The 15,927-nt window shown below is 41.6% G+C and overlaps 2 protein-coding genes across 5 annotated transcripts in view; both read right to left on the reverse strand.

The window, feature by feature from the left end:
* LOC135346990 (uncharacterized) overlaps positions 1 to 14,012 on the reverse strand; it is a 128,195-nt gene extending 114,183 nt beyond the window's left edge. Inside the window, exons 1-17 of one of the 4 annotated variants that reach the window (XM_064544768.1) lie at positions 13,447 to 14,010; positions 13,240 to 13,281; positions 12,738 to 12,930; positions 7,955 to 10,051; positions 7,833 to 7,901; positions 7,656 to 7,730; positions 7,525 to 7,593; positions 7,418 to 7,474; positions 6,999 to 7,117; positions 6,464 to 6,728; positions 6,241 to 6,306; positions 5,997 to 6,071; positions 5,550 to 5,602; positions 5,243 to 5,498; positions 5,050 to 5,145; positions 4,334 to 4,676; positions 4,143 to 4,274 (exon numbers count right to left, since the gene is read on the reverse strand). In XM_064544768.1, coding sequence (XP_064400838.1) covers positions 4,241 to 4,274; positions 4,334 to 4,676; positions 5,050 to 5,145; positions 5,243 to 5,498; positions 5,550 to 5,602; positions 5,997 to 6,071; positions 6,241 to 6,306; positions 6,464 to 6,728; positions 6,999 to 7,117; positions 7,418 to 7,474; positions 7,525 to 7,593; positions 7,656 to 7,730; positions 7,833 to 7,901; positions 7,955 to 10,051; positions 12,738 to 12,810 — 3,747 coding nt within the window. In that variant the 5' untranslated portion in view covers positions 12,811 to 12,930; positions 13,240 to 13,281; positions 13,447 to 14,010 and the 3' untranslated portion in view covers positions 4,143 to 4,240. Of the gene's footprint in view, positions 1 to 4,142; positions 4,275 to 4,329; positions 4,677 to 5,049; positions 5,146 to 5,242; positions 5,499 to 5,549; positions 5,603 to 5,996; positions 6,072 to 6,240; positions 6,307 to 6,463; positions 6,729 to 6,998; positions 7,118 to 7,417; positions 7,475 to 7,524; positions 7,594 to 7,655; positions 7,731 to 7,832; positions 7,902 to 7,954; positions 10,052 to 12,737; positions 12,931 to 13,239; positions 13,282 to 13,446 lie in introns of those variants that run through there. The other 3 variants (XM_064544769.1, XM_064544767.1, XM_064544766.1) reach the window with 3 other exon arrangements.
* On the reverse strand, positions 2,024 to 4,053 carry LOC135347014 (eukaryotic translation initiation factor 4E type 3-like). Its single transcript, XM_064544829.1, has 4 exons — positions 3,837 to 4,053; positions 3,286 to 3,358; positions 3,071 to 3,229; positions 2,024 to 2,566 (listed from the first exon to the last, which is right to left on the reverse strand). Exons 1-4 carry the CDS (start codon positions 3,905 to 3,907, stop codon positions 2,381 to 2,383), a joined length of 489 nt encoding a protein of 162 aa, XP_064400899.1. The 5' UTR covers positions 3,908 to 4,053; the 3' UTR covers positions 2,024 to 2,380.
* Positions 14,013 to 15,927: the final 1,915 nt, after the last annotated feature.

Raw genomic sequence — 15,927 nt, forward strand, 5'->3', positions numbered from 1 at the left:
GACCCTCGACATTCCCCGCTATAAGGTGGTATCAATGGTAGATGCTCTTATCTACTCTTGGTGGTATGGAAACTCACATACAAATTATGGTAAGGATTTGAAGTAGAGAATGGGCTGGGACTAGCTTGCACATACCAGCAGATGTGGTGGGAGGGTGTGTGTGTGTGGAGGGGGGCGCAGTCATAGTGTGTGTGTGTGTGGTGTGTGTGGGGGGGGCGCAGTCATAGTGTGTGTGTGTGTGTGTGTGGTGTGGTGTGTGTGGGGGGGGGTGCAGTCATAGTGTGTGTATAGGTACACTAGTTATAATTCAAGCACGGACATGTTACAGTAGTTGAACATCTTTCAGCAGCCATAACTTTAGTACCGTGACCCCAATTTCAAAAATTTGATGATTTTCTGAAAGCTTAGAAATTAAGAAATGATGTATTTCAATCCAATATTTAGATGTGGCCATAATTCAACTTTGAACCATGGGCTATTATTACATGGTATCGTACTAAATCTGTCATCTCCCAAATATCTGGTACTATTTGAAAGTCTTTTTCTAAGCTTTCGGGAAATCATAAAATTGGATTCACGGAATTCAAGTTATGGCGACTGAACGAGTCCACTAACCAACTGATTAAACGGGGGACATGTACATGTAGTACATACCTGCACATTAATTTATACTATTCACTCACTCTAACACTTCTTGGGGGGTGGCTGTTCGATAGTCAATGGTATTATGGTCCTCCCCTTTATCTGCCGCCTCATGACCTCTGTCCTTTGACCCTCGTGACCTCTTCTTAGCGGCAGGATCTGGGGGTACAGGGGGACGATTGGAGGATCGTTTAGGGCCGAGTAGTGGGTGGTTCAGGGGGCGCCTTCCGCACAGGTACTTGACCCCTGCTGGGGGGAGGGGGAAGGTTGATAATTCAAACGTTCAATTGTGTCATAACAAGAGTAGAAAAGAGTACTTATTTCTTGAATTAAAAGTCATAACTTGAGTTGGTGAAATCCATTTAATAAAACATGCGCTCTCTTTCTGTCCTACATGTATCACATGGTGTAATAAATCTACCACCTTTTTATCTGGTGGAAGGGACCTGGCTCTAGCCTTGGTGAAATTACCCATTTGGGTACAAAACCATCTCTGAGATAAGCATCTTAATGTTCTATTTCTTAGAGCTACAAAGCTAATAACGAGGCTGTACCTGAATGAGATGTAGTCCTGGGTGGTTGAGGAAGGCGACGACTCTCTTACTGTCCTCCTTGGACACGCTACTTGATAATCTGTACCTATAGAGGAGGATACAGGCACTGAGGCATAAATATAGAACCTTTTTGCAGTGCCTTACTGGGAAACCTATAGAACTACATTACATAAGCACAAATCAATAATAGTACAGTACGTGCACTTGCAACAGAGATTTGCCAATTAAAACCACAATTACATGCTATGAAGATTACATTATCTATAATATAATTTCGGCCACTTCTACAAATAACCTAATCTACCAAAAAAGGGTAAGTAGAAACTTCAGAAACCCCAACTTGTATGTACTTGAGAAGGAATAATGAATGATGACTTCAAAATTTAGGGAAAGTCCCCAAGAGGGAATTGAACCCACGCCTTACCTTATCTATCATCTAATCTACTAAGCCACCACCCTAACCACTAGGCCACACCTATTCTGTCCCTAGCTTTATTACACCTCTTAGTCATCACTGTTGTACTCCTCAAAACAGGAAATGGGTGTAGTCTGAAACTACCTCCAGCCCAGAGAGAGGTCATGTGACTTGAGAATTCTCTTTGCCAGTGATGCTTCTTTATTGGAAATCTTATGTACCTCATTCTCCCCTCCCCCGGCCCCACCAGCACCGGTTAGCAGGGGTCAAAGTGCACCACACACTCACACCTGCACAACAGAAACAGAAGAACAATTAACTTAGTAATCGATCAGCTCTGAAACTAGAGTTCAGATCACGAATCTGAATTCTGAAAGCTCTCGTTCAGATGGTATGCTCAAAACACAAATTTGTAACAGGCTATTTTCGGATAAAGACTATGGCCATGGCATAACAGGCCCACACAATTCTTCTGAAATGGACTCTTTACTTTCAAAAAATAATGTTATCGCACTCTTCAAACAGCTCCACCACAGAGCTCATCTTAACATCCTTCATTTCTAGGGTACTATAATCTGCTCTGTAACTAGAGTTCTGATGGTCTAAATTGAAAGGGTTTTCTGATTGATCTTAACACATTATCAAAAGGCCTCTTTCTAAGCTTTTAGAAGATACTGAAATTAACATTATTGTACCAACGCACCCTTCCAACAACTCCACCCTAGAGCTGATCTCCTCAGTGTTGATAAAGTTGAGGACCATTTCCAGTTCAACAAAACAGTGAAATCCTCGAGCTCTTTGAGAGGACAGGCATGTCTTCATTCCAGATCTGTACGATGTCTTGATCGAACCCTCTTATCCTCACACTCACACCACACACACAGTCACCACCGCCCACACACTCTGAGAACTGCTCACCCACAGCAGCCAACAACAGCTCCTGCCATACCTTGGTCTGAGGGGGCGGGGGATTATGACATGATTATGATTGTGATTTCAAATGTAAAACATTCTTCAGTGCTTGTATCTAAGCACAACATTGGAAGGTAATTCTGAGCTACATGTATCAGGTTTCATACAGAGGGGGGGGGCTGGGATTTCCCCCCCTTGAACTCTGAATGATGTCATAACAAAATGTATACTAGTAAAATGTCATGATTTGAAACACACGAAAAGCCCAAGTTGCACCTCAGATGATCATTTCGTAAAATCATTTCGTAAAATTTTACGATGATCATTTCGTAAAAAAAGGAACAACCTCCCTGAAATAAACGTTTCCCCCTCCCAGCTAACAATCCTGTATGAAACCCTGGGTCTATTGAATGGATAATATGAACACAAATTACGGGCTCTCAAAGATAGCTACCAAAACTACTGAAATTTAGAAAACAGTGTAAGGCTATCATAACATAGCCGTTGCTTATCACAGAACTTGTGTACTATAATCATGGCACCTCACTGTGTGCATCTTTCTGACTTTGAATGACCACAATCCACCATGAGCATTATCAGAGTCCTCCCAAATAGGTCTCCTATTCTCATTCCTCATAAGATGGTAGCTCTCTCTCTCACCCAACTGCTCTATGGGACGAATATTGTTGACCACACCCCAAAATGCCTGTTGGTGGGTAGGGGGCGATGTATTGATATTATAATGAACGTGATGGACATCACCTTGATGGTCTTGACTGCACACAAAGGTTTTAGATTCTCAAAGAAATCTTTGGCAGTTGCTCCTCTTCGTGTACTGTATGAATAATGAGAACATTCACAATATAATTATAATAACACGCACACACCATATTATAGTACAGGGGCACAGCACAAAATACACTATAGAGTACAACACTAGTAGTAGATACAGCATGGGACAGAGGGCCAGTTGCCTGTATGACTATTGCATAAAACACGAGGATTCTCATGCTACATCTGTTTTATATCACGATGACCCCGTACCGAATCATGCCTCCAGGCTATGCGTAATATAACAGGGAAGGGAGTGTATGACTTGACTACACCTTGTTACCTGGACACAGCACAACGATACTTTACAAGGAGGGGGACAGCACAACGATACTTTACAAGGAGGGGGACAGCACAAACACAGAACTGGCATAACTAGCTACACACACACAATGGCCACCACCAGATATATAACTACACCATTTTGTCCCCCTCTCAACTATCCAGTTTCTACACAAACACACGTACGTACACACACTCACGCGTCATGCCAAAACATCCACGATGAGTTAAGGAGATAATTATCAGGGTCCCCCCCACTAGGCTCATTCATTCACAGCCACGGCATCTTCCCTTGCCTTCCTTGATAGCCTGGGAGAGCTGGTGCGCATCTCTTCACCACCTTGCCCTGTTCTTAGAGTGTCTTCTGCCACTGTACCGTCAGCCATCTTGTAGGGAAACAAGTGGGCGAAACTAGCAAAACACAGATGTAGTTTATTAGACTAACAACCTTTTCCTAGCTTAACGAACAGTTTGTTCCTTGGACGACCTTTACCATTATTCTTGCACACTAGGCCAAGCAATGGGCAATGAATTCACACAAATAGCACAAATCAAGGAAATAAATTGACTAAGACAGTATAAGTATGACATGCACAATAATGAGTTAGGTTCTATTGCACACCACAGGGTCAGGTTTTCTGTGTGTGAAATAATTGCATAATTATACTGAAACACGATGACAGCATGATTCACTTACCTAGCTGCTGACTGACAAATGTAAGTGGCCAATTCTTCCATTCTCATATCCAGTACAATGTCCACTAGTGCTCGGTACGTGGCTGCACCTGGATTATGCTGTCTCCACACCTTTAGAGTATGAAACATTGCTGTTTGCATGTCATTGAGAAACAAAGCATATTTAACATCTTTCTGTTCAGCAGGGCTCAGCCCCAGCATAGCAGGGTAGGTCTCCACATTGTCAAAGTGATCTGCCAGGTCCAACATGTCTGTCTCTTCAATTTCAGTATCAAGTTGAGAGTCGGTCACTTTTGTACGCTCCTTCAATTCCTCAATGGTCACAGTCCTCGGTCCACCAGCTCCTGGGAGAAGGAAAGGGGTGTGGTTAATAGGTGGAGTCTCTGATACAATATTTATTATGTTTTACATATAGACATGAAATTCCTATAGCTGTACAGAACACTAGCTGTACAGAACACTAGCTGTACAGAACACTACCTTGTATCGGGTACTAATTTTAGCGAATTTAATTGTAATTAACGCTAAATTAAGTCCCCACTAATAATAAACGCATTTAGTTCTTTTTTTTCAAACTCTTGCTTGTACATCTTTTGACAAATATTGTGCTAATGAATTTGCTATAAATCTGCCAAAATGAGTACCCTAAAAACTGAAAACGTTTAAATTACTACTGTCTATAAATAAGATATAATTATATGCAATGTATGCACATACCTGAGGGAATGGTGTGTGGATATGAAGTGAGGACATCTTGTGAGGTATCTCCTTCAGTGACATCAGATGGTACAGCATCAGTCAGTACAGTAGAGGCTGTGTGTATTCATTAATAATATAACTGTCATTGTGAGAATACACTATACATCTACGTGCAAGTATATAGATTGCCGACAAAGATGGCAACACTCACCTGTTGTATGTTGGTCTATTCTGTGTGTAGACTGCAGGGCTGTAGTACAAGTAGCCTCGTCACTAGCTGTGGGGTGGTGCTCTACTGGTGATGCTTGAGAGAAGCTCTGTCCATTGATGAGAGTGTCTGGATCAGTGACATCACTAGGAGTGTCCACTGTATCCACAACCTCATCTATTGGATGGTGCTCTACTGGTTCGTTAGTGGAATACCATGAATCAATGCTGTCATCATCATCATCATCATCGGAAGAGATCTACAATAAGATCACGATAAGTGTTAAAGAATGATATGACACAACACTCACTTGAGTACGCTCCTTCATTTCCTCAATGGTCACAGTCCTCGGTCCACCAGCTCCTGGGAGAAGGAAAGGGGTGTGGTTAATGGGGCGGAATCTCCGACAGTGAACAGACATTTAATATCCTAACTCTCTAAAAGTACACCCAGATATACAAATTCAATTTGAATTAACAGAAACATACTTTACATCATTATACTGTATAGCGCGAAATTTTCAAGGGGCTTAATTTTCGCTGATTTCGTGGGTTAGCAATCCTACACGAAAATGAACTCCACGAAAATTGTTTTTTAATTAGAATTATCTGCTATAACGTGCAAAGATTAAAGGCGTGGGTTTCGGTAAGCAGTTTTTTCCACGAACATTGTGCAACGAAATGCTTTAAGATCTATAGGCTATTCCACGATATATAAAAATTTCGCGCTATATATACGGTACGTAATCCACACATACCTGAGGGAATGGTGTGTGGATATGAAGTGAGGACATCTTGTGAGGTATCTCCTTCAGTGACATCAGCAGTTGTGTCTAATATTGAGATACAGTATTCAGCTGTATCTATATACACTACAACTACGTATATATTAATGACAACATGCATAACAGCGTAAAACCATCACGTTGTAGTCAATAATGTTCCACATAATATTATTAGAGCTTACATTATAATGATTGTACGTACGCTGTATGTACTTACTAGAGTATTGCTGCTGATCACTCTTTCTCTCAGTACAAGTACCTCCCGTAGCAGACGATGGTTTTCCTAATTATGAGTAAAAATATCAATAAGTATAAGTATACTGAATTTTGAAGTGTTAATTGATAGAAGAAAAGCCCAATGCATGTGTCTCACTGTCAAGCACATACTGATACGTGGTGAAGTTAAAAAAAATGCACAAACACTGAAAATATATAGTTACCTGTGATGCTATCAGCCAAATTGATGAGATCCACAGTGGGCCTTCTGAGAGCGTCTGATAGGAGACTCCATGTTACATGTTGTGTACTCAGGAGTTTGGCCAACATTTCACGCAAGCACAACACATTATCTTCACGACACTTGATATTGATGTTGGTGAGATCAGGATGAGTTAGACCTAAAGCCAATCCCAGATTGAACCAGTGAGGGCTGGCACTTTCATGTAGTTTCTCGTAAACATGTTGTAGATCGTTGATTGTCAAAGCCTGTACAAAAACAACAATCAACAAGGTTTCATTTGGTGGGGATTGCCCCCTCAGAAATACCTTCTAGAGGAAACTCAATGGGAATACAATTGAGGGGTTCTGGTGAACAATATTCTTAACAGGGCAGATATAGTAATGAATTCCTGGGGTCACGAACCCTCTAGATATATACATGTCATCAACACCCTAATATCATGCACGTGCACCATTTGCTCCCCTTGCCAAAATGTCAGGAGGATAAGTAGATACAAGATTTAGAGTACTGCCTACCTTGTGCACGTTCAGCAGGTGAGGAAATTTCTCTGCGATTAGAATGATGTCACTCTCAGGGATTTCTTGATCTAGTTGTTGGTCCCTCACTCCAGTCTTCTTACACACATCTTCCATTACTGTAACAGAGGACAATTTACCGGAAGTGAAGAAAGAAAAATATAACAAAGAAACAAGTAAAAATAATTATTGGGCCAAAAGTAAAGTATTCTTTATAAACGACATAAAAAACTTAATTACAGCAACCATTGGAGATATTTTAGGACACAATAAACTGTTAAGTCTGAGTTGGTGCTAGAGTTACATCAACTACACAGTATCAACTATACACAGGCACTGAATTATACACGGGGATTAACAGGATCAGGCACAGGACAAATTAATGATCGTAACCTGTCGACCAAACGGCACTTTCTTACTGGTATGTTGATCACTCGTTGTATTGACCACATGTTCCATTGCAGGAGACAATTTGTCTGAGGAGGGAATATTTATAATACAAAAGTGATTACAAAACAAAGCTTACCAGAAGTAATGAGCTGATCATGATCATGTACTTCCGTCTTCAAGCACACATCTCCCATTACAGAATTACCTGAGGAAAAGCAGACACAGCAGTTACATTCATGTAGTACGTCTGTCAATTAACATGCTCACTCAAACAAGGCTGTTGATCACTCATTCCAGATCCAGTGCTACTAACAACATTGGCCAGAGTCCCACATTGATTGACTGAAAACAACAAGAATTACTATAAATTGACATCATGCGCATTGAACCCTGAACCCTCATACATATACAGGTATATTATACACGTACGCTGTATGTGCTTACTAGAGTATTGCTGCTGATCACTCTTTCTCTCAGTCTTCCTACAAGTACCTGTAGCAGACAATGGTTTTCCTAGTAGAAGGAAACAAAAGGTAAATTTCAATTACAACAATCTCTGTACTCACCAGAACCTTCGCTATTGTCCAGCCAGATTCTATGTTGGTCACTGAGCTCTCCCCACTCACGTGCATGAAGGGAGCACATCCAATAGCCATCCACACTCACATCGGCAACGTGCAACTTGTTTCCACTCTTCTTACACGGGCAAAAGATCGCTGCTTTAGGTGTATCATTGTTGTAATTCAAAACAACACAAGCAGCTTTGATGGATTCCATTAGTTGAGAACAAACCATAGGACACAACTCTTTGCGTAATGGAGGGGGGGCTTCGACATACACTTCCATACGGGAGAAGGAATCAAGCAATGAGATGACACAAGGACGATTCGGAATTCGAAATTGAATACAATTCTTAGCGAAAAGTATTGGACCACTTGAAGGGAGAACAGCTTCCCAACCAAGCCTCCGCATTACATCAACAACCGTACAGCAGAAGACACCTGAACGAATACACCCACTAGGGAAGTGAATAGCGAGGGGGACAGATGAGGAACGGACTTTGTCCAGTTCAGCAATGGGAGCAGATTTGAGTAGAGATGGCATGAAGAACTCAGCTTGATGGGTAGTGGACTCCACTAGTGGAATGGGAGCAATCACGAGAAGCTCTTTCATGATCAACAGCATATCTTCTGGAGAAAAGATACCTTCAACGTAATGCTTCTCAAAGAATCGTAGGAACTTTAAATTGATTATGCCTTCGTCTCGAAATCTCTTCCATTCGGCCTCGATCCCTACTGAGCTTAGAGTAGAGCGTGATTTGGCTTCAGCATTCCTCAGGGAGATGGCGTGCTGTGAGAGCTCGGTGATCTTGTCTAGTGGAATCTGGGCATCCACAAACACTGTGTTGGGGAGAATGGAGGGATAGTAGTGCGCTATACACACCTCGTCAAAGAAGAACAGAGCAGCTTCAAGATCTTGGAGCGCATAACGAAATCGAGTGGCTAATCGGAGACATTCTTGCTTGCTTAGTACACCTCGCTCGAGAGTGGCAGATAAACTCTGGAGAAGTGAATCCAAGAAGGACCACCAGATGGGCATTTTGACTTGTAGCGGAATAGAACGCTCAACAGTAATTCTAATCCTATCGGCAGTGGCCAGTGAATCATCATCTCGGCTGATCGTGTTGAGACCAAAAATCAGATTCTTCAACCCAAGATCTTCGTACACCAATAGCTTCTTGATATCGGGTGGCAGCATGTCGAGAATCTCTTGATTCCTCTTGATAAGGGTATCCAAGCTCTTGAGCTGATCTAAGAATGTGCCCACAAAGATCATCTTTGGCTTCTTGTCTTGTGAGGTATGGGACTCAATGGATCGAATGAGACTCTGAAGTGTCTCCCCGAGGGTCATGTGAGATGCATGAGGACTACCAACAAGCTGCCCATCCTTGTAGTACTCGTCAGAAGGGAAACTGGAGAGTTCGTCAATCAAACGCAGGACTACCAACGCCACCGAAATGTGTTTGATGAAGAGAGGGCTGATGTCGTGGAATTGGGGTTGTCCGCCACAGTCGGTAACGTACACCCAGTTGGAATCAAACAGTTCTCCTTCTTGCTGGTCACTGCTCGACAGTTGGTCAGTTCCCTGTGTGGCTGGCTTCAGCTCTTCTGCAACACCACTCACTACACTCGCTATCACTTCATCAATGGCTTCGTCCAACATTCTTGCAGAGCCAGAAAGTGCATCGGAATCGTTGCTCGATGGAGTCGATTTGGAACCTGAAATTTGCTCAACGGAACCAGAAACTAGCTCGGTTGTGGTCATCTTCTTCAAGCTCTCGGCAACCCTTGATGCAGTGGATGGATCGGCGTTTTCTTTTGGTAGCTTGGCAATGATTTGAGCTAGTAGATTGCGCAGCTTTGACTGAGACATCTCTTCCCAGCCTCTTCCAGTTGACCTGAATTTTGCGTTGGACACGGGTCGAATGCGTACTGGCTTTTCCATACAAGGAGTGCTGTCACGCTGTAGTGGAGGGGGCTTGTTAGTTAGCAGGTGCTTGAGGTTGGTCTTCCCTGTTCCCGCCGGTCCAAACACGAGCATGTTGACAATGTTGACCAAGACGTGTCCGTGCTTCATCCCCTCATCAAACAACCGCTTCGATTCTAAACAGGATGTGTGAATGTAACTAACTATATGCAATACTTCACAGCTAGGTGACAAGATGGACTACCATAGAAACTGTATTATTAGCGCAAGCGCTCATGCATGGGGTCAATAGCAGAGCTCTATATACTTATATTCGAGACTGCGCCTATAATGCAGTCATATTCTAGCCCCACCCAGTAACCGGATGTCTCTGTGACGAGTGATGTTTCGAGGCAAGCTAACTCGATCTATATCATAATTATAATTATATGTTACAGTTTATTTTACACTTCATTTTAAATTTATATCGTTTATAAAAACAATCATATTGACCAAGAACTTGGAACAAAAGGACGTCTCACATTCTCTCAGCATGATCAGACAAGGTAACAGCATGACCAGAGAGTCCTTCCAGATGGATATCACCAGCTATAATTATAGCTACCATGCACTGTACAAGCTAGCTCATAGGAATCAATTCAAAATGTTCACTAATAATTATTATCTTTCGCATGTCATGTAAACATAGCGGGTAAGGGGTAAAAATTCGTTGAACTTGAACACGGTGATGTTCGTGAGTCAAAATGTTCATTGCCTGCACTGCATTGCATGCGTTCCAGTAAACCACACCTAGGTCAGCTTGCCCACGAAAATAATAACAAATATTTTAATTACCCCACAAAAATCCGCTATACGGTAGTCTGTCAATTGGCTTGGCATAATCAACCCTACAGGTTAGGTAGTCCATTGGTTTGGATATAGCCTCAACAAAACAAGTTATTAGTGTTTCAGATTTTGATGTTAAAGTCCTCCACACGCCTCAGGGTTAATTGTATTGACATTCTGCGCAACCAAGACAGTGTGAAAACACAATACAATAACAGTACTTGTGATCACACATACATGTTGTATTGTAAACAAAATTACATCAAATCATACGTAACTTGGTGCGTGTACAATAGAGTACATTGAGTGTGGAAGGCAACTAGGTAGCTCTAGTTATGTAATAGAAAAGCATTTAATGGAAGGACCGGCATCGATCTGCTACAAACAATGGATACAGCAGCTGTACGTACATAAACCTTTAAAGCTTGCTAAGTGTGTGACCCACCAATGACAGGGAATGTGGCTGATCATTACAGGAATGTGCTATGAATGAATTAACATGATGATGTCACTAAGTACACAGTACAACGTTACCAACCCAATCACTCAATCACAGTGACTGTACATGTATGTGCGCATATATTGATGCAATGTCTGATAAACAGTATCCATAATTAATTATAACACATGTACCACAGTGTGTGGAATATAGTCAAAGGAACAATGCTCTAGCTTGATCAAACCAGGACCACATGGAAGGGAGTAAGCAACTAATACACACCATATAAATACATGTCAGGTATGTCAAACACACTTGTAGTAATGTAATTTGTGTGTGTTGACCAAGGCTAGGCGGGCTAATCATAGATTAAGTCTACGCGTGTGCTTGTGCAATTAATCCATGATTTGAGTGGTTGCATACAAACCTTATTAAGGTAATGAAAGAGGTGAAGCTAACAGTTTAATAAGAGCGGGATTACCAACATTGAAACATTGAGACAGCGAACAACAGCTGTACGTACACACTACATGTATACAGTAGAGGACAAATTAAAGTTTATGATGCGTTTGTTAACCCGAGGCACTCCACGGGCTATAGTAGTCAATCTGTGTGTCTGTGGATATGAGTCTATACTCACCCGGATGTGATAGCACTGTATTGGTACCATGGATAGCCTCAACACAACAAGGTTTTATAATATTAAAGGTTTAAGCTTTGTTGTCGAGCAAAAGCTAAAAAGCATGAACTGCACTGCAAGTTGGCCTAGATATACACGTGACTTTGACTCGAGGCTGTAAACGTATAGACCTCAAACTAACACCGAGGGTTTGCACTTCAGTTTGATTTTGTTGCACAAACAAAATAATTGTTTTTGTGCATGTGCGCTCAAGCTTGCAATATATAGGTACTGAGAGCAAAAACATTTTAACTTTCCTCGTAAATAATTGGAAAATGCAGAGCGGGATTACAAACATTGTACAATGGATTTTGTACGTACAGTCTACTAATAACTATAGTCACGGTAGAGGACAAATTAACGTTTCTGTTCTGTTTGCATATAATTATAGTCTCTGCATTTGTGCTGATTCTGTTGCACAAGCCAGTGGGAAATGCAGTAGCTAGGAAGGTACTGAGAGCGAGCGGAAAACATTTGAACGCCCAAGCACAGGAAGCCACACCCACTTTCCTGCGCATGACAGGTGTGGTCACTAAACGTACAAAAGCTCAATCTGAATACCTAGTGCTGCTCACTGCTTATGAATAGCTCCACTTTAGCTTATACTATAAAGCCTAGAGGGGTGCTCATCTCATAGCTGGATAAGCAAAACAATTGTTTTTGTGCATGTGCAATCAAGCTTGCAATATCAAACCACTAATCATATTCATAGTAATTAAGGCTGATAATGTAAACACAGTAATCACTAAACCATGCACAGGTGGTACAGTCAAATTCCTCAGTCACCAAATATTCCAGTTATATGGTACTATATGCGAACGAAACAGAAACTTTAATTTGGCAAGTTGCTACAGGTACGAGTGATTGCAACTATGAGCATCAACACTCACTGTACTATAAAGTTCCTTGCTCCCCTCACCTTCCTTTCTCTGTCTCTCTCCTCGTATCTCAGCAATACTATTCTCCTCGTCATGTATCCACCCCTCATACATTTGTATCAGTGAGACACACTTCTTGATCTCCCCCTCCACCTCCTCCAGCTCTCCCTGCAGTTGTCTCCGGTCCTGGTCAGTGATGTCACCAGACAGTCTCTGTTGGAGGGCAGCTCTTCTCTGGGGGGAGTAAAGAATATATATACGACTGAATGAACATTCCACCAAATAGAACATGCAGCTGATACAAATCACTACTGCACGTTATAAGGTTAACAAATTGCGTACAATCCACATAACAAAATATAAAGGTCAGCAACCACTAACCTATTCAATCAGTAAAAGTGGACTTATAAAACATACACAAAGGTAGACAAAAAGCAACCATTCATCATACAATGGACAGTACATGTACACACATTGTCGTTCTGCTAGACTACGTGTACCACTCTTACCACGAGAGTAGTAAGTGCAACTGTCAACACTCACCGTCTCGTGACTCTTCAGTTCACTCTCACACCTAGCCTTCGTCTGGACAAGGTGAACAAGACAAGAGTGGGTTAGACTGTGTGTTTGTGGTCACACATTATGAGTTGTCTATAGGTGTAGCTACGAGGGTCAGGTAAGGATATGAGACTATTACAAACTGAATGCACATGAGGTGTACGGTATGTTTGCTAACATTGTTTGACTCACTTCCTATTGTTCGAGATATTCAGTAACCATGGAAATGTAGGGAGAGAAAAGAATATAATCACAAACCTGTACACTATGATGTCAATAATTTATATTACACGGCATGTTCTCATACGTACAACTCAAACATTACTGACACAAGTACAGTCACAAGTCAGTGCAGTGTCCCGCTCACCTTCTGTTTAGTCCAATGAGACACCAGCGTAAGACACACATGGAAACAGAGAGAGGGGGATGATGGTAGGAGCAGTAAGTGCATTCATACATGTCTGTATACTGTAACTTACATCCTGTTGTTCCAGTAATCATTAGCAGTAGTCACATTAACAAGCAATAGGACACGGACATGTAGAGAAATGAACATGTTCAAATACACGAATGCATTCACACATGTATACATCAATTATTGCAAGTACACGTCTGTACAGCATGAAACTATCAAGAGCAGTACCAATCCTAAATAAAGCCACACAATTTCTGCCTTCATGCAGTAGTACATGTACACAAGTCAGTCTACTTTTCCATTAAATATACAATGCTCAACTAGCGCATACTGACAATAATAAACTCACAGCCTGTTGTTGAGTAACAGTCCACAGAGGGTACATGTGAGGAGAGAGGGGTATGAACACACTGGTAGTAAGTCAGTACACACTGGCTAGTACATACACAGGTACTTAGTACTAGCAATGGCAGATAATGGAAGGGTCAGTGGGTGGGTCAGTGGAAGGGACGGTAAACGGTACAACAAGCATCTTACATGTGCAACTTTGATACGTACGATTTTGTTTGTCGTACAATACAACACATGCACTTCATGAGACACACACACAATCACAACATACCTCAATGAGATCCTGAGACACATCAAATGGTACATGTGAGGGAGAGATTTAATCTTAACACACATACAAGACATCAGATCAGTTGAACGCTGGTGTGTATGGGATTGACTACACATAGCAACAAGTGGAATACATCTAGACCTGGCACATTAAAGCTCTTGGGAACAATCTTGAGAAACCAAGAACTTAATTAGTTGGGGAATTTACATGTACAAAATGTACACAATGCATGTACATGTGTGGTGTTTCTAAATTATGCGTAAAAATAATGGGACTACGAATAGTACAAGGTTACTGTGCGGAAATTTACGTACATGCAGATTTAGGAAAGTTAGTCAGTACAAACATTTTGGGCAAGTTTGGAGCATGTGTAATGTGCCCTGGCCTACACCTGGGGTAACCACAAACTGGGAGGCTGATATCGTCCTCGTAGCCGTGGTCTACCCTATATGAGGGAGAGGGTCAGCTCTAGAGGACAAGGGACACACTAGTGATGCTAGGTAACCAGTACATCCGTACACATTGCAGCTGAACCATTTTAGTGTGTGGACATTGAGTACCCATAAGAAGCTCACCTCCTACAGTAGTCCAAATCAGTGTGAGGTCCAACATAGGAATGAGTGTGTGCATGGGAAGAGACAAACACGATAATGTACCAACTTAGATGCATATTCTATGAACCAATAAAAGTATTAAAAGTACAACATAATAAGTTTTGTAGTTGGCAATATGCAAATTGAGAGATAAAGACATTTTACGATTTCCTACAATTAGTGTAGGAGTTCCTATAGTAACCATTAAAATAAATGTACACGTGCAAACACAACTTACACGCTGTTGATCCAGAGAGGGAGAGTCCACAGGGCAAACACGTGGGAAGATAGTAAATGAATGATTACGAGGTTGAATGTGATCATACTAAATATTTCCCTATAATTATAACACTATGGCACTGCACACACACAAGAGTAATAATGGGGAAGTAGAAACATCACAGAATATGCAACAGACACTAAATACTCTGACAACACACACCAACTTACATTCTGTTGTTTCAGAGGGTCAGTCAAAGGTGAGGTGGAGATGCATGAAATGGAAGGAAGAGAAATTAGTGCAGTGATAGAGTACACTAGTGATTGCATGACACAGGGGAGGGGAAACAATTGTGGACAGCCAAACATGCAGACTGAAACACTTGATTAACCATGCATACTTTCAGGTACTACTATACGACTAGATCTACTGGTCTCAATTAAGGAATAGTATCACATTCAGTTATCCGTATGTGCTCTTCTTTACACTGTCTACCTCCTAACAACAAGTGCTCAGAGCACAAGCATGTCAGCTTGGTAGAATGTGATTGCACACAACGTACCTTAATCCATTGCTGTTGTCCATTCAGAGAGAGTGGTACATGTGGAGAGAACAACAACATGAGATAAAACACGTTACACTGACAGGGTAGAGTGTAGGCACTATACTGTGATGAATGAATGATGCCAAGTGTGTTTATGGGTGGTCAACAAGTACATCTAGGCACTAGGAGAATGCACTGATCATTGAGTATCTATCTATCATGTGAATATCATACCCTATAGCTATCATTCTCAGTGAGCCCCTCCATCAACTGTGGGGA

Source organism: Halichondria panicea, chromosome 13 (genome assembly GCF_963675165.1).
Source record: "Halichondria panicea chromosome 13, odHalPani1.1, whole genome shotgun sequence".
Classification (NCBI taxonomy): domain Eukaryota; kingdom Metazoa; phylum Porifera; class Demospongiae; order Suberitida; family Halichondriidae; genus Halichondria; species Halichondria panicea.